At 41.8% G+C, this 27,612-nt stretch overlaps 1 protein-coding gene across 2 annotated transcripts in view; it reads left to right on the top strand.

Annotated features, from left to right (window-relative positions):
• The window catches only part of atrnl1a (attractin-like 1a), a 425,977-nt gene that overhangs the window by 123,908 nt on the left and 274,457 nt on the right, over positions 1-27,612 (top strand). For both annotated transcript variants that reach the window (XM_075481032.1, XM_075481024.1), the window contains 3 exons: positions 2,681-2,868; positions 8,262-8,475; positions 8,784-8,975. In XM_075481032.1, the coding sequence (XP_075337147.1) occupies positions 2,681-2,868; positions 8,262-8,475; positions 8,784-8,975 (594 nt within the window). The remainder of the gene's footprint in view (positions 1-2,680; positions 2,869-8,261; positions 8,476-8,783; positions 8,976-27,612) is intronic.

Below are 27,612 nucleotides of genomic sequence, written 5' to 3'. Positions count from 1 at the left end.
AATGATTAAAAAGATACATTAAACCGCAGTAATTAGACAGCAAATGACTGTGCAATAAATATGAAATAATGAAAATAATAAAAATGAATAAGTAAATAAACACATATGTAAATAAAAATAATAATAAATAAATAAAAAGTATTCAAAATGTAGGTTACAGCTTGCACTCCTTACAACAAATTAAATAATTTTCATTTTCTCATTCTCCCTCCCTCAACAGTTCCAGAAATATCCTCCAAATATCATAAAATTCAGAAGCCCTCTTTCTAACAATATAGGTCAGTTTCTCAAGAGCTTAACAAACTCCATGTTAAGTTATTTAACCAGTGGGGTAAAAGAGGGGCAACCAGCATTCTTCCAGTATAATACAATACAGCGTTTGGCCTGCAATAAACAAAGGTCGACCATTTTTCTTTCCTTACAAGATACAGAACAGTCATCTGGATGAATGCCTAAAATACATACCTTAGGGCATAAAGGTGTATCTGAGAGGATTTTCACAACTTTCTCATTGCACCACCAGGTTATGACGGCGGCTGCCAGCTGCTAACTAACTCCCCGTCACTTCTCCAACATTTCTTTGTACAAACAGGACTTATTGTGCCATTAAGGATGAAGCCTTTTTAGTGGGCCGCGTATCAAATTAACATGTCTTTTTGCGCTAGTCTATTAGTGTGATAAGGCAGGAAACTTGTGTTTTTCATGCATTTGCTGTACCAGCGGGGTGAAGATGAGCCGGAGTAGTCGGAGGCAGCTCCAGCACCATGGCAGCTGTGACCTTTTCTGCAGACACCATGTTATGACTAATTATTCTAAACGTCCTGGCATGTTTATCTCTGCTTTTTTACGAAATGACTGTAACCCAATCTATTTGTTTTTACACTTCCCATCAGTTTTTTTCTGTTGTCCATTTTTCTCTTGGCTCGAGGAGAAAAAAATGAATAATAAAGCAGGAATTTTCTTTGCTTTTCTGTTGCATGAGAGGCTGGTGATGGAAGCTATTACGGGCCTGTGAATGTAATCAGTCCTGGAGACCAAAAATAAACAGCCGTGCTCAGTGGAGGCAGAAGGACTTTTTCTTTCCTTTCATCCTGACTAATTGAAAGGTCTCTCTGCTATTACAGTCTCCCACAGGAGGACGCGACAATAACCGTGATGAGAACAATGGCTGCATATATGAGTTTCATGGGTAGATTCAGCCCACAAGAAACCTATTTAACATCAGGTTTCCACGCAAAGCACGGTTAAAGGGATAGTTCGCCTCTTTTGACATGAAGCTGTATGACATCCAGTATTAGCAATATCATTTATGAACATTTTCTTACCCCCTGCTGCGTCCTGTGAGCCGAGTTCCAGCCTTGTTTTGGTGTTGATGAACGTAGTCCGGCTAGTTGGCTGGGGTTTAAAAAATAAAGCGTTTTACTTCTCAAAACTATGCGTTCAAAAGAGTAATACATTTGCATCACAAAATCGTTCTCCAGGAAAAAGTCAGACGTCACAATCGCTTGGCCCTATTTTCTCTCCCTTCGTATCACTGCGATACGAAGTGTCCTACTGCGTAACCACAGTAGGAGACCCGATAAAACATTGTGATAAACAACTCAGTTCATCTTCTCCAAATCTCATTGGTGTAAATATTCAGCCCAGTAATTTAATGCTTTCAACTTTTTTTTCTTTCTTTTTTTTAAATACTCTTTTTATTGGTTTTTCAGTTGTAAGTGTACAAACATTAGAAAAACTAAACTGACAATAAAACATACAAAACAAAAATCAAATATGTATCTCTACATATATATAAATATATATATATCCATGCATACACCAATATATACACATACATACACGTACAAAATCAGCAAGATGACAGGAGACGGGTAAGTGAATCGCGTGTTTGAAATAAACAAAATGAAACAAAGTGAAAAGCAGTCAGCCCTCCTCTTCCTGGGACAGATGATCAGTTAAAGTTTCTGTAAGAAGGAATACAATGGTTCCCCAGATCCTCCGAAACTTGGCTTTCAACTTTTTAATGTGGACTCCTGAACACGAGATATCTCTCTTCTAAATGATTTCCGTTGAACTGTTTTAAAGATGTTGGTCATTCTCCTCACCTCGTCCATCTTTACCTGCACACCTGCTCCATCAGCAGGACTTCCCTGCCTGGTTGTCCTCTGCTTGTTTCCAACAGCCTGAGTCCTCTCCGCTGCTGATTTGGATGCTGATTTACCTCTAAAGTTGTTTGTCCTTCCCACACTCTGTTTGCTTCCTGTACTTCTAACTTATTTTCACCAAGTGGAGCTTGGATCCTCTCAGATATTCCTACCTTTAAGTGGAAAAGACCAACTGACACCTAACATCTAACCTCATTCTACGATTATAACGTCATGCTGACACATTGACATGATTTGCTAACTATACAAGCTAATCATTAGCATAATATTAGCATACATTAGCCAAGATGTTTCCAGTTAGAGGAACGTTAAATGCTTTATAATTTTAAACTACAGCCCAGTAGTCGTGCTAACCTTGGTGATGCACCAGTTTGATGTCAGTATGCTTACACACTGTAGGCTGGTGGGAGGCTGTAGATTTTACACTGCGGTCTTATTTGTGTTCACAGGCTGTCAGAGTTTAATCACACATGAAAATCAGTGGGCTTACCGAGTGTATTTCTTGTGTGCAGGCCAGCTGTGCGGGGATGGCTGGGACCATGTCGGGGAGGCCTGCCTGAGGATCAACTCCAGCAGGGACAGCTACGATAACGCCCAGCACTACTGCAAAAACCTCGGAGGAAACATCGCCTCGTTGCTCACGGACAAGCAAGTCAATTTTGTTCTGGAAGAGCTACAAAAATATCAGCTGCAGGAAAAGGTGAGCGGTAGTCTGAATACTGGGGGGGGAGGAACTATTCTTTCTATAGCTGTTAACTCAACAATGATCTGTGGATCTTTCATCATGTGAAACCGCAGTTTTAAACCTGTTGATATGATATGGAAGCACGCTTAAAGTGTGTCTTGGATAGAGTACATGAAGCACATGTTGCCTTTAACCAGAGGTGACTAGGATAGCCAAAAATTGTACTCAAGTAAAAGTACTGATACTTCAGAATAATATGACTCAAGTAAAAGTAAAAAGTAGTCATCCAAATTATTACTCGAGTAAGAGTAAAAAAGTGCTCAAGTACTGAGTAACTGTTGAGTAACGTCTGATTTATTTGTTAACACAAGCATTCAATCAGACAGACAAAAATACTAAATAATCATCTTTAGGCAAATTTGAGTTCATCCAGCTGATAAAATAAATTAAAATGAATTAATTAATTACAAAATAACTTAAATTCAAATAATCCAGGTAAATTCAATACTTCAATAAAAAATAAGAGAGATTTAGGAAATGTTTAAAACATATGTAACCCATATGTAACCTAAAAAACAAACATTCACCTATCCATGGGGAAAAAAACGAGTTTAGGAAACTTACCGCTACATGTTTCCTCAAGTTAGACGTTGAGTTTCTGCTGAAATGTGCGTTTGTTTTGGTTGACACAGAAGACGCATAATGTAGCTGCTGTTTCTCACTCTTTGTAAGGTAAACATGCTTTCAGTATGAGGCCTCGTCTGTGTCTTCATTTCCCACCGTTGATTCTGACATTTTTCATCTGTTTCTTTGTTTGTTTGCTACGACTGTAAACTGTAAAGCTAACCCGTCCCGCCGCTGAGATTGAGTATGGTCACGTGACCAGACTGCACGGCTACGTTTGATTGGTGAAACACAGTCAGGTGGTAGAGCCTTTGGCGGAAGTCTCTCTCTCTGTCAGAATAAAACATTAAAATGAGGCGTATGCGGGGGGATAAAAATAATGAGGCGTAGAATATCAAAGAGGTAAGAAGAAAAGTAACCAGCTCATTGTAGCCTAATGTAGCGGAGTAAGAGGACAGTTTCTGCTGCACAAATCTACTCAAGTAAAAGTAAAAAGTATAGTGATTTAAAACTGCTCCTAGAAGTATAATTTTTTTTCAAAAACTTACTCAAGTAAATGTAACTCGTTACTACCCACCTCTGCCTTTAAGGCATCACACTGGAAAAAGAGCTAAAAAAGTAGTCAGATTACAGATAAGTTGGGAACATTTTAATTAGTTTTCACAAAGCTTTATGATTTTTTTGGTAGCATCAACTTACTTTGAAATCAATAATATTATTACATAAATTTTATTTAAGGAAGATGCTTTTAGATAAAACCATTAAAGGAAAAAGATGAAATATCTTTCCAGTGTACTTTTTATTTCTATACTTGTCCTGGAAGTGTATACATATGAGTAAACTCACTGGTGTTCTGAGATAATTCTGATATATTCTTTAGTTTACAGCTGCCATTCTGCCTCCAGTCGACCTGGTTAACGTGAACGAGTCCAAAATATATTGGGTTTTTTTTTATGATGAATGTGTTATTTCAGCATCTTAAATGTTTCTTTTATAAAACTGACTTATTTAACGGGATCATCCAGCTGTTTCGATTCAATGACGCAACCGAGCAGAGTGGACTCCTGTCTAAGATTGGATTAAAATATGCATTCGTCTCCTTCACCTCAGGTGAAAAATCCTAACTGAGGTGGATTCTGCTTGATTAGTTCCAGGTGCTGAGGAGTGAAATCTCTCACCACGATGTTTCTAACAAGTGTGTCTTCTTTAACTCTACCAAGGAGCTGCCTGGAACGCGTTTCATTTATTTTTTTTGGCCCAGCATGAAGAGCAGATGAGCATCGTTCCTTTTTATCCCTGTAAATCCACTTGAACTAAAGGCGGCTGAGACGTGAAACGCTCTCTTTAGCGGTGTTTTTCTCACAGCGTTGGTGGTGAATGCATGTCATCATCACCCTGAGTTCGACACGTTTTAGTTGGACGTACAGCATCGGTAGAAGCATGAGCAAATATTTAAACACCGTCACTCGCCGGTATTTGTGGTGATTTCTGACCGTTCCTGAAGATAACCTCTTTAAAACAGTTTGATCCTTCTCTCGGTGGGCAGTTAGTCTCCCTTAAATCTGACATGCTAAGTTAAACCTTCACTTTGGTGCGTCTTAGATGTAAAAACTAGGGCTGGGCAACAATTAAAATGTTTAATCTAATTAATCACATGATTTCCCTGATTAATCACGATTAATCGCATTTGTACGCAAAATCCAAAAATGAATCCAAAAGTAGTGTATAGCCTTTAGCATTTAGTTTTATTTGAAATGTGCTGCCATATGAATGAAAGTGCCATAACATTTGTTGTGCAAACACACTTTTAACATCAGCATCTTTCTGTAGTTTTTATGTAGAAGCCTCGCTCCACTGTCTGTTTCCTTGAATGACTTGCTGCTATCAGTTGTGTGTTTTGCCTTTAAGTGATATTTTAGACTGGAACTACTACGTGAGAAGACAATTCAACTTGGCAGTGTTTACAGATGACTTTGGTTCTGTCGACTCCGCCGTCTGGAAGAACTTTAAAGTGAAAATGGCCGAGTAAAAGTTCCGTACCCTTCTCCATGTTTGGTGGATCCGCCGATTACTTTCTTTTGTGGTTCCACAGCAGACAGCAACAGACTTTTACAAAAGAAAAGCCTGTGAGCAACATAAAATATTTATCGGTGTTAAATAATTAACAAGTTAACTCGTCCAGCCCTAGTAAAAACAGACGTGACTCACAGGGTTTTTTGTGATAAATGACAGTTGTGGGGAAACATTCCTTTCATAACATTTACAGGTCATTATTAGACAAATTACCCTTGTTGTGTCACCAAACAGTTTCTGATCATCACTTCAGTCGGCCTCGTTAATTACCGACCTCTCTTTGAAAGTCTTATAATACGGTAGTTGTTCTAACCGATTACTGTGAGGCTCCAGCTCAGCTGTTAAGTTTAGTAATATATAACTTTTTCTTAGCTGGCCGACCCACCTGCAGTACATTTTCCCACACTGGCTCATGTATTTGCAGTTCTGTGACTATTATAAGATGGTTTACGCCTGTTTTAGTCAGCTGAGCTTCTGTATTTTGTTTAGCTCTTTTTTTTTTTTAAATCTTATCCGAGGGTTTATGACCCTGCTCAGTTTGGGAAAAGGAGATTTATTGATTGAACCAGATGGAATCGGTAAAAGAAAAAGTTGTTTGTTTTGTGATTAAGATGATGCTAATGAATCACAACTGGAAACTGGAATAATGTGCGTTAATGAAAAGATGAAAGTAAACAAATGCATGCGAACGCCGTTGAGTTAAGTGTGTTTGAAAATGGAGGGTAAAATAAAGGGCTGTGCTTCTTATAGAAGCTCCTCTTGTTGTTACTGTTACAAAATGAAACTTTGAGTCTGACCCAGTTCCAGGAGGCTTAACAGCACTTAAACCCAATGGGCATAAACAGTTTAATATTTCCAAAAGCATAAACTTTGGCTCTGATGAAAATGAAAGACTCAAAAGTAATTTACTGAACATAAGATCAACAAATCAAAGTAATTATTGCTGTAGAGAGCCACAAGTGGACCCGGTGTGTATATAACTGACTTTGAGGATTGATGGGGCAAAGCCGGGTACTGAGAGGTGGAACCAGGAGAGTGCCGCCAATATTAAAGGGGAAGTTCAGTTTTTTTTTTTTTTAAACCTGGACCTTATTTCTGGAATTAAAATACGTTCAACTCTACGATAACAGTTTGGTGAAAGTCGGCGTCCTTGGGAAGATATTTAGATCACTTTAAGACGAATGAATGAATGAACGAACGCGTACTATTGCACGGTTAGCTCAGAGCTGCCGTGTTGTTGTTATCCGGGGCTGTTGTTATGTCGTTTGAGATGGTTAAAAATCATCTTTCAGGCCTAAATACATTCTTTTGAAACAAATCTGTCACCTTCCTGGATATCAGTTTTGCACTGAACATGCAGTTTGTCTTAAGGTTTGCATCACTTTACCTGAATGCTTTCCTATTCGAAGAAAAAGGGCATTGAAAATTATAATTTTTGCACCTTTTTGGTAAAAGCTTGGTGAAAGTCGGCGTACTTCGAAAGATATTCAGATAACTGGAGATCGGCGTATATCCATATAATGGGAGAGAAAAGGGCAGAGACAATGCAGCCTCTGAATAAGGCGTTATCTGTCTTTATTTCACCAATACTTTAAGCCGAATGAATGTATGAATGCGTACTATTGCACTGTTAGGTCAGAGCTGCCGTGTTGTTGTTATTGGGGGCTATCGGGGGGCTGATAGGAAGCTTTCTACACGCGTCTACTGGGATGACGTCATCGACGTGCCGCTGCAGCTCAGCTTATTCACTCTGCATAGATGTATTATTGTCGTGGATACGGCGCCGCCTCCCAGCCAGCCCGCCGTTTTTTTTTTGTTTTTTTTTTTTTTCCCCCAGTGGCCGCTCGTGGTATTGTAACCAAAATAAAATCCCCTGTGGCCCAAAAAGCATTTTTCCCATAGACCGCAACAGTAAAAGAGATGCCTGTTAAACTTCACAGGACGCCTCCAGCTGTAACCGCTGTTATATACTAATCTTTGTATTCTATATTTTTAAGTCATGGACTTTTTATCCGTCAAAAAGTTTTCTAACGGCCAGAAAAGCCCCAGAAAAGTCTCTTTTCCCAGCGTGGCGTCACAGCTGTGTACGTGCACTGTAATGTGTACGTACGTGCACGTCCTCATCGCCCTGGGGCATGATGGGAGGCCCCAAAATGGTGACTCTACTGTACATGCTCTATGGGCCGCATAACGCGGAAGTAAACCCGGAAGTCGGAAACCTTTTCGCCGCATGTGCCAGGCGAGCAACTCCGTTGAAATCAACGGTGGCCATTTTGCGGTCTGGTATCCAGATAATATAATACATCCATGGTGACAACTTCACACAGTTTGCTGCTGCTAGTTGACGTCATCCCAGTAGATGCATGTGTAGAAAGCTTCACATCAGCTCCCCGATAGCCCCCAATAACAACAACATGGCAGCTATGAGCTAAAGGTGCAATAGTACGCGTTCATTCATCTGGCTTTTGAGAACTGTGGGTCCTTGAAACTTTGTGGGAAACCAGCAAATTTCAGGAAAGGCTGAAGAAACATGGCAGAAGTTGCTCTCCTGACTGTGATATTGAACAACGACACGCATCATGGGACCGTTTGTTGCATGTATTTGTGTAAGGAAATGGTTTGTGTCCCAACATTTGACCAAAGAGTGACTAAAGTGCCATTGAATTGTCAACAATTATCTGTGTTTTTCTGTGTCTCCATCATCCCTGCAGAGGTTATCTCCCTGGGTGGGCCTGAGGAAGATTAACGTGTCCTACTGGGGCTGGGAGGATGCGTCTCCCTTCACCAACACCAGCCTGCGATGGTTACCCGGAGAGCCCAGCGACTCGGGCTTTTGTGCTTTCTTGGAGAGAGTGCAGACGACTGGCCTTAAAGCGAACCCCTGCACCGCCACCACAGACGGCCTGATCTGTGAGAAACCTGCCGGTGAGAAAGAAATGGGTCACATCACAGGATGGGGCTCAGGGCTCGGTGTGAGAGGTGTAATTACTTTTCAGTCTCTCAGACGAGCTAAGAGGTGATGAAATATGGTAGATTTTATTCATGCACCCACTTGCCAACTTAAAAAAATCTTGCGAACAGGGTCAATTATTGAGGAAAAAGAGAAGAAAACGTGGAAACTGCTGAATTTATCCTTGGTATTATTAATGAAGTTTCTAGCAAATGTTTGGAGGATGGTGGAACTTCTTCTTCTTTAGCTCTTTTTCGAGTCTAAACGTACGCTTTTGTCTCAGGGAGTCCACAGAGTCAGAGCGCTCGTCCCTGCAAGACGCCGTGCGCTCTGCGCTCCGGCTGTGCCAACTGCACCAGCCAGGCCATGGAGTGCATGTGGTGTGGAAGCACTCAGGGCTGCGTGGACTCCTCGGCGTACGTCATCTCCTTCCCCTACGGCCAATGTTTGGAGTGGCAGACCCAGGACTGCTCTGGTGAGGCTTTATTATGTTCCTTCACTGTTTCTGCCTTTAAAATATCTTTAGTTTCTGCGTTTTTGTGCATTAATCCTACAACAAGAGCTGCTGGGTTCCTTAAGTTCTTCAATTATATGCAAACATAGTAGTTTTATTCGGGCTGGGCGAGTTAACTCGTTATTATCGCGTTAACGCATTAATTATTTAATGTCGATAAATATTTTATCGCGCATTAACGCAGGTTTTATTTTTTTATTTTTTAAAAAATATATGTTAAAATTAAAACAAACATTTTTTGGGGGGGCTTTTGTGCCTTTAATGGATAGGAAAGTTCAGAGAGACAGGAAGCAGGGGGTAGACGGAGGGGGAACAACACGCAGCACAGGGCCGTCCGATGTGGGACTCGAACCGGGGCCAGCTGCAGCGAGGACTATAGCCTCTTGTACATGGGGCGCTTGCTCAACCCACTACGCCACAGACCACCCCTGTTTTATTATTAGGGACCGCGCAGTGAAACTGCAAGGACCCTATTGTATCTGTAAGGATTCTTCTTTCTTTCTTCTTTCTTCTTATTCTTTGCAAAAGGTGCTCGAAAACTCCTGAAATTTTGCAAGCACCACCTGCCAGTAGATGACATGAAAGAATCTAAACTTTATATTTTTGGGAGTCGCTCATTGACTCTGTAGCACCCCCTATGATGCTTAAAAATGGTCCCCGTATTGGGGTTAGTTTGACGTGGGATGACAAAATTCGCTACACTCATTCATCATGCTCAGACGCACAAAAAAGTCTCATGCCGCCATAGTTCCATGTCCACAGGAAGGCGGCCATTTTGGATGGAAAGTGGGTTTTCATGCCATTTTTGCCCGATTCCACGCCTTGCATATGATCGAATTTGTCCTACAGATTTAATGCTACAGACCTCAAAGTTTGATGACTCGCCTCAAAAAATTAAGTTGCTTATAACTCCCACATACATTATCCAATCCGTCCAAAACTTCATACGGTGAATGCTGGACCCAGCCTGAATGCGCAAATATAACATAGTGACATCCACCTTTAGCGCCACCTGCTGGTGGTTGGAAACTTCTTTTTTTTTTCCACACCTCGCATTTGATCGAACTCCTCCTACAGATTTAATGCAAAAACCTTCAAACTTGGCCAGGTTACTCTTAGGACATGGGGGGAAAAATGAATTGAAAAACTTTTTCAAACATTAAGCGGCGTGGCCGTGGCGACGCCTCAAATTTATGACTCGCCATAAAAAATTAAGTCGCTTATAACTCCCACATACATTATCCAATCTGTCCCAAACTTCATACGGTGATAGCTGGACCCAGCTCGAACGTGCACATATAAAATAGTGATATCCACCTACAGCGCCACCTGCTGGTCGTCGAAAACGTCTTTTTTTTTCCACAACTCGCATTTTATCGAACTCCTCCTACATATTTAATGCTACAAGCTTCAAAGTTGGCCAGGTTACTCATAAGACATGGGTTGAAAAATTCATTGAAAAACTTTTCCAAACTCTGAATGGTGTGGGCGTGGCTAGGCGTTGAAAATTGTGTGAAGGCGTTTGTGATTTGAAAGCCTTATCATCATTGCAAGGTCATGAAACTTGGCACACACGTCCACCCTGACGACCTTGTACCTCAGTGGCGGCCCTTAGAAATTTTCAAAAACCCCTCAGCATTGGGGTTATTATGTGCCCGTACGTACGCAGAGGGTATCGTGTGTTTGGGCAGAGCTGCGCAACTACGACGTCCAGCGCATGTCCCAACGTGCGTACATCTCGGTCCCGCATACAGCTGCTTGCAGCTTTCTAGTTTATTTTATTATTGTAGAACTCTGTTGCTCACAGGCTTTTATTTTGTGAAAGTCTGTTGCTCACAGGCTTTTATTCTGTAAAAGTCTGTTGCTGTCTGCTGTGGAACCGGAAAAGAAAGTAATTGGCGGATCCACCAAACCTGGAGAAGGATACGGAACTTTTACTCGGCCATTTTCATTTTAAAGTTCTTTCTGACGGCAGAGTCGACAGAACCAAAGTCATCTGTAAACACTGCCAAGTTGAATTGTCTTCTCACCGTAGTAGTTCCAGTCTAAAATATCACTTAAAGGCAAAACACACAACTGATAGCAGCAAGTCATTCAAGGAAACAGACAGTGGAGCGAGGCTTCTACATAAAAACTACAGAAAGATGCTGATGTTAAAAGTGTGTTTGCACAACAAATGTTATGGCACTTTCATTCATATAGCAGCACATTTAAAATAAAGCTAAATGCTAAAAGCTATACACTACTTTTAAATTATTTTTGGGATTTTGCGTACAAATGCGATTAATTGCGATTAATCAGGGAAATCATGTGATTAATTAGATTAAAGATTTTAATCGTTGCCCAGCCCTAAGTTTTACATGTTACAGGTGTTTATTGTCTCCTATGCCCTTCGGGGGTCTGAGTTGGAAAAACTGCGCTATGTAACTTTGCTGGACCGGCCCGGGAGCTGAGCGGAAGTACTTCGACTTGCTTTCTGGCACACCTACCGCAAAAACAAATAGACCCCTCTCACGCTCCCAGATATAAGGCTAAGCTAGCGCAACATTGTCAGTACGATCATCATGGAAGAGGCACCAAAGAAACAGAAGAAGACGTTGACTGATGAAGAAGGAAGAGAAAGAGAGAGGCCGACAAAGCAAGAGACCGGATTAGAGTTGCTCTCGGAACAGCCTATAGGGGGAGCTCCATAATGGGCTTTTTGAGAAGTTACATTGTATTGCTTTAACTTCTTCAGTTGACGAAATAATGAATAAAAAAGAGGATTTCACATACTTAAGATCCATAATTCCTTCATTCTTGCCCTAATTTGGAGGACAGGATGCTAATTTAAAGCCTTCCCTTTGTTATGTAACTCTGTTTTTAGTTTACAAGTCACAACAAACATATCATTAATATTTTTAAGGCCTAATTGTGCACTTAAGATGTGAGGTTTTCTAAAGGAATTCTAGTTTATATTGTTATATACAACAGCAAGCTTTCAGACATGCATCCAGGGAGAAAAAGGATTGTGATCGTAACTTCTTTAATAAACTGTAATTTGTGAGTTCTTGTTCAGTTTTGATATGAAATATAAGCCGATAATATTTCCGAATGATCTCATCCGGTTTTGGATGTTTGTTGTTTTTCTGTTGCCCTGATTTGATGATATGAGGAGCACTGGGGTAATATGAGTTTCACTGGGTTCTACTTCAAGCTGCCAATTGTAAACTGAACAAAGCGTGACTGACAGGTGCCCAGTCTGGGGTAGAGCCTGGCTCTGATTACTCAGTAATTGCATAGCGTGGCAGCATTTTAAATTAAGAAGCCCGGTGTGTCTGCAAAGAAAAGTCAGTGTTCACACAATTCATTAGCTACATGTAATTATTTCTCTTTTTTGCCTTGTGACACGGGATCAGAGTTATGAATTTTAGGGAAGGGAAGCAGGCGCTGTAGAGACTTTATTGATGCCTCCTTCTCCTGCAAGGCTGCGATCCTCTCGGATTATCGATCAGTTTCCCTCCATCTTTCTCGGTGATTGTTGCGGTTAATTACCTGCAGAAAAGTATGGCACGAAAAATTGTAGCGAGGTGTTGATCACTGGGAATAAATCAACTTAAGAAAGAAAAGTTTTGCGCACTCTGGCTCCATATGTGTCCTGATTTATTGATCCTTTCAGCCCCAAAGCCTTCCTGAGGATCGGTGCTCCGTTAATTGCTTCGTATTATCTGAAGTGCTTCTCTGAGCTCTTCTTTCTGCTACTTCGCTGCTCGCTTAATTCGTTTAATTTAACTTTGCATAACCATGAATCTTGAAAACTTTTTCTGTTATTGAGTTGAAGTAACAAGTTTTCAATTCAGTTTTATTTATATAGCGCCAAATACAACAAATGTCATCTCAAGGCACTTAAATAATAAAGTCCAATTCAAGCCAATTGGAATTCAGTACATTGTAATAATAATTATTTATAAAATATTCCAATTCATTCATATAGAGCCAATTCAAAAAACAATTTCCTACCTAAGGAAACCAACAGATTGCACCGAAACTTGTCTTCAGTCCAATCTCCCGTCCTGAGCGTGCTTGAGGCGACTGTGGAGAGAAACGACTCCCTTTAAACAGGAAGAAACCTCTGGCAGAACCAGAACCAGGAAGGGGGGCCATCAGAACCAGAACCAGAACCAGCAAGGGTGGCCATCCGCCTCCACCAGCTGGGGTTTGAGAAGACAGAAAATAGGGGAAAAAAAACACTGTAACACCATTGAAAGGATACCCGTTTGGAACAGGGAAACACCAGTTAATGACCACAATAATGTCACATGTACATGATATCTTTGAGAAATTAAACGGGGGAAAAAGAGAGTAAAGTGAGGAAAGGTGTGACAGATGAGGCCCCCCAGCAGTCTGGGCCTATAGCAGCTTAACTATGGGATGTTTCAGGATCACCTGAGCCATCCCTAACTATAAGCTTTATCAGAAAGGAAAGTTTTAAGCCTGGTCTTAAAAGTGGAAAGGGTGTCTGCTTCCCGGACATTTACTGGCAGCTTATTCCACAAGAGAGGGGCCTGATAACTGAAGGCTCTGCCTCCCAAACTGGCAGCTGGTTCCACAGAGAGGGGCCCTTTTAACTGAAGGCTCTGCCTCCCAAACTGGCAGCTGGTTCCACAGAGAGGGGCCCTTTTAACTGAAGGCTCTGCCTCCCAAACTGGCAGCTGGTTCCACAGAGAGGGGCCTGATAACTGAAGGCTCTGCCTCCCAAACTGGCAGCTGGTTCCACAGAGAGGGGCCTGATAACTGAAGGCTCTGCCTCCCAAACTGGCAGCTGGTTCCACAGAGAGGGGCCTGATAACTTAAGGCTCTGCCTCCCAAACTGGCAGCTGGTTCCACAGAGAGGGGCCTGATAACTGAAGGCTCTGCCTCCCAAACCTGCAGCTGGTTCCACAGAGAGGGGCCTGATAACTGGAGGCTCTGCCTCCCAAACTGGCAGCTGGTTCCACAGAGAGGGGCCTGATAACTGAAGGCTCTGCCTCCCAAACTGGCAGCTGGTTCCACAGAGAGGGGCCTGATAACTGAAGGCTCTGCCTCCCAAACTGGCAGCTGGTTCCACAGAGAGGGGCCTGATAACTGAAGGCTCTGCCTCCCAAACTGGCAGCTGGTTCCACAGAGAGGGGCCTGATAACTGAAGGCTCTGCCTCCCAAACCGGCAGCTGGTTCCACAGAGAGGGGCCTGATAACTGGAGGCTCTGCCTCCCAAACCGGCAGCTGGTTCCACAGAGAGGGGCCTGATAACTGAAGGCTCTGCCTCCCAAACTGGCAGCTGGTTCCACAGAGAGGGGCCTGATAACTGAAGGCTCTGCCTCCCAAACTGGCAGCTGGTTCCACAGAGAGGGGCCTGATAACTGAAGGCTCTGCCTCCCAAACTGGCAGCTGGTTCCACAGAGAGGGGCCTGATAACTGAAGGCTCTGCCTCCCAAACTGGCAGCTGGTTCCACAGAGAGGGGCCTGATAACTGAAGGCTCTGCCTTCCAAACTGGCATTTGGTTCCACAGAGAGGGGCCTGATAACTGAAGGCTCTGCCTCCCAAACTGGCAGCCGGTTCCACAGAGAGGGACCAGATAACTGAAGGCTCATTTCTGGCAGAATCTCAGTATGATGTAGCAGACATTTTGCAGGTGTTTGTCACCATTTTTTTTGTTTCTGTAGAGCAAATTTTCATGACCAGGACCTTAAACAAAGTGATATACGGAACTTAAGTCTCACATTTGGTGACACAACTGGAGTACAGCAAGTTGACAGAGTCATTATAGACGCCATCGATCTGTTTCTTATCAGCAGTGGTGGCTACCCTTCAGTGTCAGACACACTGTGACACAATCACACACTCCAGCACTGAGGCAGTGACACCTCTCCTGTAGCGACAGGGCAGGAAATCGATGATGCACGACGACACGAGCCTCACTCAATATGAAGTCCTCTCTGCTTCCCCTCATCCTTTTCTCTCTGGGGATGGTGCATTGTAGTCTCTCACCTACACCTCTCCACCTGTTGACTACTGCTTAGTCACGCCATATTTCACTTTGAATGATAATTATCTGGTGGCTGCTAACATTTATGATAAGAAGAAAAAGTGCTGTGTGTGCACGGCATACTTAACTACGGTATAAGCATGCACATGCATTGGTGTATGTATATTAGGGCTGGGCAACGATTAAAATGTTTAATCTAATTAATAACATGATTTCCCTGATTAATCATGAGTAATCGCATTTGTACGGCAAAATCCAAAATAAAAAAAAATAAAAGCCTGTGAGCAACAGACTTTTCCAAAATAAAAGCCTGTCAGCAACAGACTTTTAAAAAATAAAATAAATAATAAAACAGGCGTGGTCCATGGCGTAGTGGGTTGAGCAGGCGCCCCATGTACAAGAGGCTATAGTCCTCGCTGGAGCTGGGCCCCGGTTTGAGTCCCACTTCGGACGGTCCTGTGCTGCATGTCGTTCCCCCTCTCTCTGCCAAAATAAATTTTTTTTTTTTTTAAATTTTGTAAAAATAAATAAAAAAATTGCATTAATGCGCAATAAAATATTTATCGGTGTTAAAATATTAACGAGTTAATGTGATAGTAACAAGTTGACTCGCCCAGCCCTAATGTGTATAGATGGTTTTTAGGAGTATTTAGAGTTGATTTTATTCTGCAGTTCAACAAGTTTCTGGTAGAAAAACATCAAACATTCAAAGTACTTTTACTATTTCTTTGTCTTTTGTTGTTTATTTGACAAATAGTCACTTTACAGCCTCTATTTAAAGCTTCAAACTTGTATTATATGATTATCATTCCTTCCTATTGCCCGTAGTCTTTAGTGCAAACTACTCTCCAGACCTCTGTCAGCGAGCCGGGATTGTTTTCCCTTCTTTGCTTTTAGCTTCAGTGGGTTCCCATCTCCTTTTCTCTCATATTGTTCATCTTATTCTGGTGGCAGAAGGTGTGTAGGAGGTTTTTACTTTCTTTATTTATTCCTACCTTGGTTGCACGTTGTACAGCTTATTGTATAAAATAAGACAAACTTCCCTTTTAAGATCATCGGATAAGATGACGCCCTTCTATCCTTCTGCCGTCCGTCATTCTTTGCATAACTTTTTTGCTTCAGCTTTTTTGTTTTCAGAGAATTTATGTGGAAGCTGAAGGGTTCGTGTCCTCTGATTCCTGCTTTTAGTTAAAATAAAAATAAATAAAAGAAGTTCCTGAATCACTTGGCTGAAGATGTTCTTTATCAGATCAATTTATTCCCAGGCTTTGTGCATCATTAACATTTTTCCTGTTGGCTGGAGGCTGTTTACACATTTGTCTGCACAACATATTGAAATGATTTCCTCAGTGTGGAACCAGATGTCAAATTTAGATGTTTTGCTTGCTCCTCTGCTGGCTGCTCACTTCAGTCCTCGTCTTGTTATCCTGTATTTTATAGTTCTCGCAGCATCTGGTCATGCACCTGCAGCGATGTAGCAGGGAATAAGACAGAAAGTGTCTTCAGGAGTCTTCCGTAGACAGCCGTCCTCCTTGCAGAGCTTGTAAGGGCAGTGCTTTCTGGCGGTGAGGGCATTCAGCTTGCAGGCGTGTTGTTGGGCCTGTGGTTAGCTGTGGCTGTTAAGCACTTTGTGACAAACTGGGAGTTCAATTCTGACTTTAAGAGAAGTTATTACAGTACCACACCTAAAAAAAAAAATGTGGATGAACATGGTGCTTTTGGTGGATCTTTCCAAGTTGAACTGATTCGTCCAAAGTCGTGCTGAAACGCCCCATTAAAGGGAGCTGAATTACTCCAGAACGGAAGAACTCAGCTGGGCTCAGACTGGTATCCTGACATTTGACCAGGAAGTAACAGAATTTGTACGCAGAGGAATAGGGAAGACAGAAATAAAGGAGAATAACCAAACACCAGGGGAAATGGTGCATTGCTGTGTGTGTTCATTGAACAAGCTGTAAATATGTCGATCTCACTGCTATTCTTGGTGATGATTGGCACCACTTAAATCGTCAATTGTTTTGTTCTGTGATGTACTAAAGGTCCTAAAGGGACGCATATCATTGCCACCGATTGTCGTGAAGTTGGCACACTTGAGTAAAAAGATGGATTCCCTTTCTGTGCTGTTATACTGGGACAAAGACTGTAGTCTTGTTCTAGTTTACAGGAAAGAGAAAGGACTGTAGTCTTGTTCTAGTTTACAGGAAAGAGAAAGGACTGTAGTCTTGTTCTAGTTTAAAGAGAAAGGACTGTAGTCTTGTTCTACTTTAAAGAGAAAGGACTGTAGTCTTGTTCTAGTTTACAGGAAAGAGAAAGGACTGTAGTCTTGTTCTAGTTTAAAGAGAAAGGACTGTAGTCTTGTTCTAGTTTACAGGAAAGAGAAAGGACTGTAGTCTTGTTCTAGTTTACAGGAAAGAGAAAGGACTGTAGTCTTGTTCTAGTTTAAAGAGAAAGGACTGTAGTCTTGTTCTAGTTTACAGGAAAGAGAAAGGACTGTAGTCTTGTTCTAGTTTACAGGAAAGAGAAAGGACTGTAGTCTTGTTCTAGTTTAAAGAGAAAGGACTGTAGTCTTGTTCTAGTTTACAGGAAAGAGAAAGGACTGTAGTCTTGTTCTAGTTTAAAGAGAAAGGACTGTAGTCTTGTTCTAGTTTAAAGAGAAAGGACTGTAGTCTTGTTCTAGTTTACAGGAAAGAGAAAGGACTGTAGTCTTGTTCTAGTTTACAGGAAAGAGAAAGGACTGTAGTCTTGTTCTAGTTTAAAGAGAAAGGACTGTAGTCTTGTTCTAGTTTACAGGAAAGAGAAAGGACTGTAGTCTTGTTCTAGTTTACAGGAAAGAGAAAGGACTGTAGTCTTGTTCTAGTTTACAGGAAAGAGAAAGGACTGTAGTCTTGTTCTAGTTTACAGGAAAGAGAAAGGACTGTAGTCTTGTTCTAGTTTAAAGAGAAAGGACTGTAGTCTTGTTCTAGTTTACAGGAAAGAGAAAGAACTGTAGTCTTGTTCTAGTTTAAAGAGAAAGGACTGTAGTCTTGTTCTAGTTTAAAGAGAAAGAACTGTAGTCTTGTTCTAGTTTACAGGAAAGAAAAAGGACTGTAGTCTTGTTCTAGTTTAAAGAGAAAGGACTGTAGTCTTGTTCTAGTTTACAGGAAAGAGAAAGGACTGTAGTCTTGTTCTAGTTTACAGGAAAGAGAAAGGACTGTAGTCTTGTTCTAGTTTACAGGAAAGAGAAAGGACTGTAGTCTTGTTCTAGTTTAAAGAGAAAGGACTGTAGTCTTGTTCTAGTTTACAGGAAAGAGAAAGGACTGTAGTCTTGTTCTAGTTTACAGGAAAGAAAGGACTGTAGTCTTGTTCTAGTTTACAGGAAAGAGAAAGGACTGTAGTCTTGTTCTAGTTTACAGGAAAGAGAAAGGACTGTAGTCTTGTTCTAGTTTACAGGAAAGAGAAAGGACTGTAGTCTTGTTCTAGTTTACAGGAAAGAGAAAGGACTGTAGTCTTGTTCTAGTTTACAGGAAAGAGAAAGGACTGTAGTCTTGTTCTAGTTTAAAGAGAAAGGACTGTAGTCTTGTTCTAGTTTACAGGAAAGAGAAAGGACTGTAGTCTTGTTCTAGTTTACAGGAAAGAGAAAGGACTGTAGTCTTGTTCTAGTTTACAGGAAAGAGAAAGGACTGTAGTCTTGTTCTAGTTTAAAGAGAAAGGACTGTAGTCTTGTTCTAGTTTACAGGAAAGAGAAAGGACTGTAGTCTTGTTCTAGTTTAAAGAGAAAGGACTGTAGTCTTGTTCTAGTTTACAGGAAAGAGAAAGGACTGTAGTCTTGTTCTAGTTTACAGGAAAGAGAAAGGACTGTAGTCTTGTTCTAGTTTAAAGAGAAAGGACTGTAGTCTTGTTCTAGTTTACAGGAAAGAGAAAGGACTGTAGTCTTGTTCTAGTTTAAAGAGAAAGGACTGTAGTCTTGTTCTAGTTTAAAGAGAAAGGACTGTAGTCTTGTTCTAGTTTACAGGAAAGAGAAAGGACTGTAGTCTTGTTCTAGTTTACAGGAAAGAGAAAGGACTGTAGTCTTGTTCTAGTTTACAGGAAAGAGAAAGGACTGTAGTCTTGTTCTAGTTTAAAGAGAAAGGACTGTAGTCTTGTTCTAGTTTACAGGAAAGAGAAAGGACTGTAGTCTTGTTCTAGTTTACAGGAAAGAGAAAGAACTGTAGTCTTGTTCTAGTTCACAGGAAAGAGAAAGGACTGTAGTCTTTTTCTAGTTCACAGGAAAGAGAAAGGACTGTAGTCTTGTTCTAGTTCACAGGCAAGAGAAAGGACTGTAGTCTTGTTCTAGTTCACAGGAAAGAGAAAGGACTGTAGTCTTGTTCTAGTTCACAGGAAAGAGAAAGGACTGTAGATTCACTGTTTTTGTTTATGGCACATAGTTGCAGACAAAATTCCATGTTTATGTCTCTTTGTGTTTATCAACTTTAGATAAATTTGAAACAGGGATGTCACAATGAATGTTTTTTCATGCATATGAGTGTAATTAGACTCCTGATCCGAACTTCATCACAGCTGATGGTTGTAATGCTCCACCATGTTGTTTACCAACAACATATTGTGCGAAAGGTAAGATTGCTTTCTGCTTTTCCTGTTTGGGCTTCAGTACATCACTCAAGTGCATTTCTTTCTGTGTAAGCCAGCCACTCATCTTAACAGGAGCAGAATTAGTTCTGCTTGTAGGGACGACTGTGGTTTTCCTCAAAGCAGCATTGTAACCTTTACAAACAGCTGCTTTAGCTGTAAAATGTCCCCAGAACATACAAGTTGTACAGATCATCACATTATGATCAAATATAAAAGATTATATACTGTAAAAATCTGAGAAATTAGAATGTGTGTATGTGCAACTAAAGTAGGTTTAATCACTGACAAAAGTAACAGTTTAATAGAGTATTTCAGATTCTTAGAGACACTTTGCAATGATCTGTGAGCCTCCAGCAAACTAACGTCAGTCTAATGTAAATTCAGACTTCGTATCATTGAAATAATGAGCGTGTTTGTCTAAACTCGCTGTTCAATCCAGCTGCTGTGACTTCTTATCTTGGCACTAAATTGGTTAAAATGACAGAATTACAATAAAGAGAGATGCAGGTGGACAGCACATGTATTTCATGTTTTAATGTGAAAGGATAAAAACGGGGCTTCTGAATCAGTTCTGCTGGCTGAATCCAGCTGAATTAATCAAAGGTCCCGACCCGTCCATTTAGAGAGATGTAATATTGATAACCCAAAGCAATGTTTATACAGCGATGGTGAAATTGTGGTGGTGTTAAAACTCCATCATCTGATCCTGACAGCAGGCGCTCAGCTGTGTGGGTGGAGAACCATCCTGAGAGCGTCGGAGGCTGACTGTGGGGTCTTTGTTGCATCAAGCCAAACTACTTGAAGACATTGAAGTAGGGGGAAGGACTGACTCTCCATCAAAAATCAGTTACATCATCCATCAAGGATCAGTTACAGGTCAGGATGAAGCGACGTGATGTGACTTCAACATGGGATGAACCAGTATCCGCTGTCCTCTGGAGGCCATGTGGGTTAGGCAGGGAGTTGGAGGGAAAAAGGGGCGCACCAACCCAGGTGAAAACCCATCCCACTGATCATCCAAACCCTGACGTAGAAGCAGTGGGGGAGCTCCGGAGAAATAACTGCTAGCAATTTGCATCACACACAGTTTTTACCACAACACGCCTGTTGGCAGGAGCAGCAGAAGCTGCGTTTGATGAGAAAGTGAAGGAGGTTGGAACTGATGTTTGAACCCACTGTTGAGGCTCACTGCTGCCAGGCTTATACTTCAATTCATTTTTATTTATATTGCGCCAAATACAACAAATGTCATCTCAAGGCACTTAAATAATAAAGTCCAATTCAAGCCAACTGGAATTCAATTCATTGTAATCATAATTATTTGTAAAATAAACCAAATTCATTCATATAGAGCCAATTCAAAAACAATTTCCCAGCTAAGGAAACCAACAGATTGCAGTGAAACTTGTCTTCAGTCCAATCTCTTGTCCTGAGCGTGCCTGAAGCGACTGTGGAGAGACTCCCTTTTAACAGGAAGAAACCTCTGGCAGAACCAGAACCAGAAAGGGTGGCCATCCGCCTCCACCTGCTGGGGTTTGAGAAGACAGAAAAGAGGGGAAAAAACCCACTGTAACACCATTCAAAGGATACCTGTTGGAACAGGGAAACACGAGTTAATGACCACAATAATGTCACATGTACATGATATAATTGGAGAAATTAAACGGGGGGGGGGGGGAGTAAAGTGAGGAAAGGTGTGACAGATGAGGCCCCCCAGCAGTCTGGGCCTATAGCATCTTAACTATGGGATGTTTCAGGATCACCTGAGCCATCCCTAACTATAAGCTTTATCAGAAAGGAAAGTTTTAAGCCTGGTCTTAAAAGTGGAAAGGGTGTCTGCTTCCCGGACATTTACTGGCAGCTTATTCCACAAGAGAGGGGCCTGATAACTGAAGGCTCTGCCTCCCAAACTGGCAGCTGGTTCCACAGAGAGGGACCTGATAACTGAAGGCTCTGCCTCCCAAACTGGCAGCTGGTTCCACAGAGAGGGGCCCTTTTAACTGAAGGCTCTGCCTCCCAAACTGGCAGCTGGTTCCACAGAGAGGGGCCTGATAACTGAAGGCTCTGCCTCCCAAACTGGCAGCTGGTTCCACTGAGAGGGGCCTGATAACTGAAGGCTCTGCCTCCCAAACTGGCAGCTGGTTCCACAGAGAGGGGCCTGGTAACTGAAGGCTCTGCCTCCCAAACTGGCAGCTGGTTCCACAGAGAGGGGCCTGATAACTGAAGGCTCTGCCTCCCAAACTGGCAGCCGGTTCCACATAGAGGGGCCTGATAACTGAAGGCTCTGCCTCCCAAACTGGCAGCTGGTTCCACAGAGAGGGGCCTGATAACTGAAGGCTCTGCCTCCCAAACTGGCAGCTGGTTCCACAGAGAGGGGCCTGATAACTGAAGGCTCTGCCTCCCAAACTGGCAGCTGGTTCCAGAAGAGAGGGGCCTGATAACTGAAGGCTCTGCCTCCCAAACTGGCAGCTGGTTCCACAAGAGAGGGGCCTGATAACTGAAGGCTCTGCCTCCCAAACTGGCAGCTGGTTCCACAGAGAGGGGCTTGATAACTGAAGGCTCTGCCTCCCAAAATGGCAGCTGGTTCCACAGAGAGGGGCCTGATAACTGAAGGCTCTGCCTCCCAAACTGGCAGTTGGTTCCACAAGAGAGGGGCCTGATAACTGAAGGCTCTGCCTCCCAAACTGGCATTTGGTTTTACAGAGAGGGGCCTGATAACTGAAGGCTCTGCCTCCCAAAATGGCAGCTGGTTCCACAGAGAGGGGCCTGATAACTGAAGGCTCTGCCTCCCGAAATGGCAGCTGGTTCCACAGAGAGGGGCCTGATAACTGGAGGCTCTGCCTCCCAAACTGGCAGCTGGTTCCACAGAGAGGGGCCTGATAACTGAAGGCTCTGCCTCCCAAACTGGCAGCTGGTTCCACAGAGAGGGGCCTGATAACTGAAGGCTCTGCCTCCCAAACTGGCAGCTGGTTCCACAGAGAGGGGCCTGTTAACTGAAGGCTCTGCCTCCCAAACTGGCAGCATTTTGGATCAGCTGGAGGCTTTTCAGAGAATATGTGGGACAGCCCAATAATAAAGAATTACAGTCGTCCAATCCTGAAGTAACGAAATGGAGCAGTTTTTCTGCATCACACTTTTGAGCTGCTAAATGCACTAAAATGATCATTGCTCTGGGTGAAATGGACCAATAACGCAACACAAACCGAACATTTTATCCTGATTAGATTCTCAAATCACCTGTTGTTTTGGATCCATCCAATTATTGAGCTAAAATGAATCCAACTTTTGACTTCCAACCTGGTTCTGTTCACTGGTTTAGAGTTGATGCATCGAGCTGCTTTCACAATAATGTGCTTTGGTGTGAGCCCATCCATCTTTTCTGAGACTTTAGAACCTCTTACCAGATTCCCTCTGATTGGATGTGTTGCCGTAATGTCAAGGAGGACCCAAGCTAAACGTGATGTGCACAGAGACTGAAATTGTTGCCCAAGTTCGCCTCTTTTGACATGAAGCTGTATGACATCCCATATTAGCAATATCATTTATGAACATTTTCTTACCCCCTGCTGCATTCTGTGAGTCGAGTTCCAGCCTCGTTTTGGCGTTGACAAAGGTAGTCCGGCTAGTTGGCTGGGGTTTAAAAAATCGTTCTCCAGGAAAAAGTCAGACCTCACAATCGCTTGGCCCTATTTTTTCTCCCTTCATGTCAAAAGAGGCGAACTATCCCTTTAACCTCCATATTTGTTTTATTTAACCAAGTGCAGTGGCTTAAAAACAGCTGAATTGTAGACTCAGTGGCTCGGAAATCAATGGGTGGATCCACACCCTGCTGCTCTGCAGGTGTATTGGATCGGTGTGTCCACAAGTTTCCAATGTTTGGTCACTTACTGCCTCCATTTTGTTATCGGTTTTTGCTCCAGAGAGAGAAATAGCCTTCTTTTCTCTTGGGCCATCTTCAGAAGAAGCATGTTTTCGTATGTTTTGTGTGTCTGTGCCACACGGTTTCTGTGTGCCGTCGGGCAGCTCCGCAGTCTCAGAGCAGAGCGAAGGCGGCGTATGGCCTTGACACTTGATGTATTATGTATGGAGGCTCACAGATCTGTACGGCGCTGGTTTCAGCCGCGCTTACTGTCAAGAGCTGTCGGAGCAAATGGATTACACGAGATGAAGCCAGATGATGTGTACTATCCAGGGACTCTGAAATATCAGAGCCGATACGATCAGAAGCAGAATGTGACACTGAGACGATTGTGCTGAGAGAAATTTTAATAAAATGAAGCAGCGGGAGGGAGAAAGCATCTCCAAGCTGGGATATTGTAGCTGAACCTCCTTAAAAGAAAACATGTATTAACTTTTGTGCTTGATAACGATTTAAAATCCAGATTTTTTTGCTTGTATATTTGGAACAGGATGGAAAGGAGCACTGAAACAGAGATGTTGTGCTGTCATCACATGTAGAACGTGGCGGCTGTTTGATTTGAAGCAGCCAACGCTGCAGATGCTTCATGTTGAGCTTTAAAGGCTTGAAAGGTCTCTGATGACCCAGTTATATTTGTTTTACACTCATTGATGTAAAGTCAACAGAAACGGGCAGTTGGGTTACATGGCAAGGAAAGGATCGGATTATTGGCTAAATTACAATCAGACTGAGTTATTAACCCTAATCCCTGATAGGGCACATTTTTGACCAGGGGACAGGTGTGACTGTCCCCTGGGCCTGACGTTTGCGTTCCATATTTTGAAAATACTGGCAACTAAAGGCTTAAAATTTGGGCTAAAAAGTTCAAATTGGCATTAAAGGGTTCATATTTTGAAAATAATTGAAAACTTGGTAGTTTTGATCAGAACCGGAGTTGGAATAAAAGATCTATGAAAAAAAAAGCGGGAAAAAAATATTAACATATGATGTTTTTAAGTTGTTATAAAAGGGGACAAAAATGTCCCTTTTCAGAAATTAATTTGTGTTTTAAATCAGACTGAGTTATTAAGTTCATGTAGACACCTTAATCTGACTATAAATCGGATTGGATTAAGACCCTGAGATAACTGGGTTGAAAGTCACTCTAAATCTGCTTGTAGACGCTGAAGCACGTGGTGAATTAGACTTTGCGTTCTGCGCATGCTCCAGATGTTTTCCCGGGGTCGTGACCCGGAAGTCAAAGGAGACGATATTACTGTTGTTGTCGCCGTCAGAAAGAAAGAAACAACGCGATGGAGAATGCTCCGTTGGGCATCGAGTTTGTGCAACAAGCAGCTCATCACAGACCAAATGTAGAGGGACGTAGCTTCATCTTGCTCTGCGTTCTCCATCTTTCTCCAATGCCTGAGTTTGTTGTTGTTGTTGGTGGTGAAGAGGTCAACAGGAAGTGGCTCTATTAGCAACAGTTGGAATGGGTACAGCGCCACCTATCATACCGGGGTATGACACGCTTTGTGCCTCTGATCCCATTCATTCACCGCCATATATCCAAGGATTAAAAACTAGGGCTGGGCAACGATTAAAATGTTTAATCTAATTAATCACATGATTTCCCTGATTAATCGCATTTGTACGCAAAATCCAAAAATGAATCCAAAAGTAGTGTATAGCTTTTAGCATTTAGCTTTATTTTAAATGTGCTGCCATATAAATGAAAGTGCCATAACATTTGTTGTGCAAACACACTTTTAACATCAGCATCTTTCTGTAGTTTTTATGTAGAAGCCTCGCTCTACTGTCTGTTTCCTTGAATGACTTGCTGCTATCAGTTGTGTGTTTTGCCTTTAAGTGATATTTTAGACTGGAACTACTACGCTGAGAAGACAATTCAACTTGGCAGTGTTTACAGATGACTTTGGTTCTGTTGCCCCGCCGTCTGGAAGAACTTTAAAATGAAAATGGCCGAGTAAAAGTTCCCACTGAGTGTAGATGTTGTGTTTCCTGGCACTGACTTCCATTTTCTGTGAAAAGAAATGAAAATATATGTATTTATATTGGCGTTATTGACATAATTTAGAGTCTAGTTTTAATGTAATCCACTCAGTCATGAATCCAGGGAATTTTCCTTCTTGTATATTAATTGAACTGAGTCGTAACTCATAATTTATTTGATTTACTTGTTTCTAAAATGTATTCTTTGCCACTTAGGTGTTCACACAAAACAGAAAGAGGACACAAAAGTCCCTATTTCCCAACAATCTAGAGGATAATTCACTACTTTCCCCAAATGAAAAGTAGCCAATATTCTGCAGGTTTTCTCTTCGGGAAATGATTAGATCACATCTTCATTTTTAAATTATGATTATGTTTTCGACCGTTTTCGATGCGAAATGCCCAGAAATAGCCCGGAGTTAATGTCGCATAATGGCACAAGGCACAGCTAAATCTTTGGTGCTGTTAACTAAAACAGAAAGCCTCGTAAAGCCTGCAGGCGAACACGGTCTCTATTTGTCTTTCATGGCCATATTCTCACCTAATACCTCACATGTGGAACTCAGATAATTGAAAATGCACAGAACATAGCAGGTAAATTATATCATCTACATAAAACAACTGTTACATTCCATTACTTTTTTTTTTTTTTTTTTTTTGTGCCATTTAGAGTCTTCGGGGCACATTTCATCACATTTTTGGCATTCAGCCTGTTGCCTGAGATATTGATCCATTTGCTGTCGCTGCTGTTTGACATGTTCCACAAATGAATTGCAGTCGGGAGCAATGCGTTGGGGAATACAGGCGTTCAGAAAGGGCTCCTCTTACCTTTTCAAGTGTAACATCGGGACATAACCGACACCGTTGTGCTCAAAACTTCTGCCTCTGAGGAAGTTGTGAATGTGAAAGAAGCACCAAATAGGACCCTGTTTGTTGTAAAGGTATCACTTTGCAATGCCAGACCACATCTCTGTCATACTTTATTAGATTTAAAGGCTAACCAAGCGGATATTTTTGTTGCCTTTTTGTTACTTGGTCACTCCCGACCCGCAGTGCTCATTATTTCAGGCTGCAGCCAGATGCAGAACAGATGTGCACATCAGAAAAATAAGCTCGTTACTTACACTGGAAAAAATGCCCCTCCAAAAATAAGTAAAGAAAACAACAAATACAAGACGATTTTGCTTGAAATAAGCAAAAAAATCTGCCAATGGAAATAGTGAAAATCGGCTTATCAAGATTTCTTGAAATAAGATGTGATATTTGGGACTTTTGAGATGAAAGTGATCTTGAAATTAGCTTAAAAACCTCTTCAAATGTCAGAAAAAGCTTGTTTCATATGATATTTGACTCAAAACAATTTTGTTTTCAAGACTTTTTCATTTAACAAGATATTCCAGATGTTTTGTCTTCAAACAAGTCCCTATATCTGGCTGAAATAGAACTTGTTAGGCAGTTGTGTCTTATATTAAGTGTAATGAGATATTTTGACGAGAAATGAGACAAATATACTTGGTAAGACTTTGATTTTTTCCAGTGTACCGATCGTTGTTCAGTGGTTAAGTTCTGCAGCACAGGAAGGTTGGGGTATCAGTGGATTTTAAATGAAAGAACCTGCTGGGCCAATGCAGCATGAACGTGTGCACAACCAGAGTCCAGTAGGGAAAGCAACGAGTTAAATCTTGTTTTGACTGGTGAAGCTGAGCTGGTGAGTTAAGATACATGTATAAAAAGTGATTAAAACTTGCGTTAAATACCATAAATATGTTCATGTGTGCGGATTATACAGTGGCTAATATGTCCGTGTAATTAATGTTGTGGTTTTGTTTTATACGTGTGTATAAATTACCGGGTGAACGGCACGGTTACTGTATAGGTGCTAGTCAACATAGCATGTAAAGCATAAATGCTTATGCAAAAATAAACCACGAAAAATACAGTGATTGGAGGTCTGAGCTTGAGTGTGAGACAGTTTCATCAGTTCAGATCACCCTGTTGGGTGTGGGAGTTAGTAGATAAAAGTAGTCAGTTTAATAAAACCGTACAGTGCTTTCACAAACACATTGCAGGAAAA

The sequence above is a fragment of the Odontesthes bonariensis genome, chromosome 2 (genome assembly GCF_027942865.1).
Source record: "Odontesthes bonariensis isolate fOdoBon6 chromosome 2, fOdoBon6.hap1, whole genome shotgun sequence".
NCBI classification, from domain to species: domain Eukaryota; kingdom Metazoa; phylum Chordata; class Actinopteri; order Atheriniformes; family Atherinopsidae; genus Odontesthes; species Odontesthes bonariensis.
The sequence above is the reverse complement of the archived record's forward strand: the minus strand, read 5'-3'. Positions and strand labels throughout refer to the sequence as shown.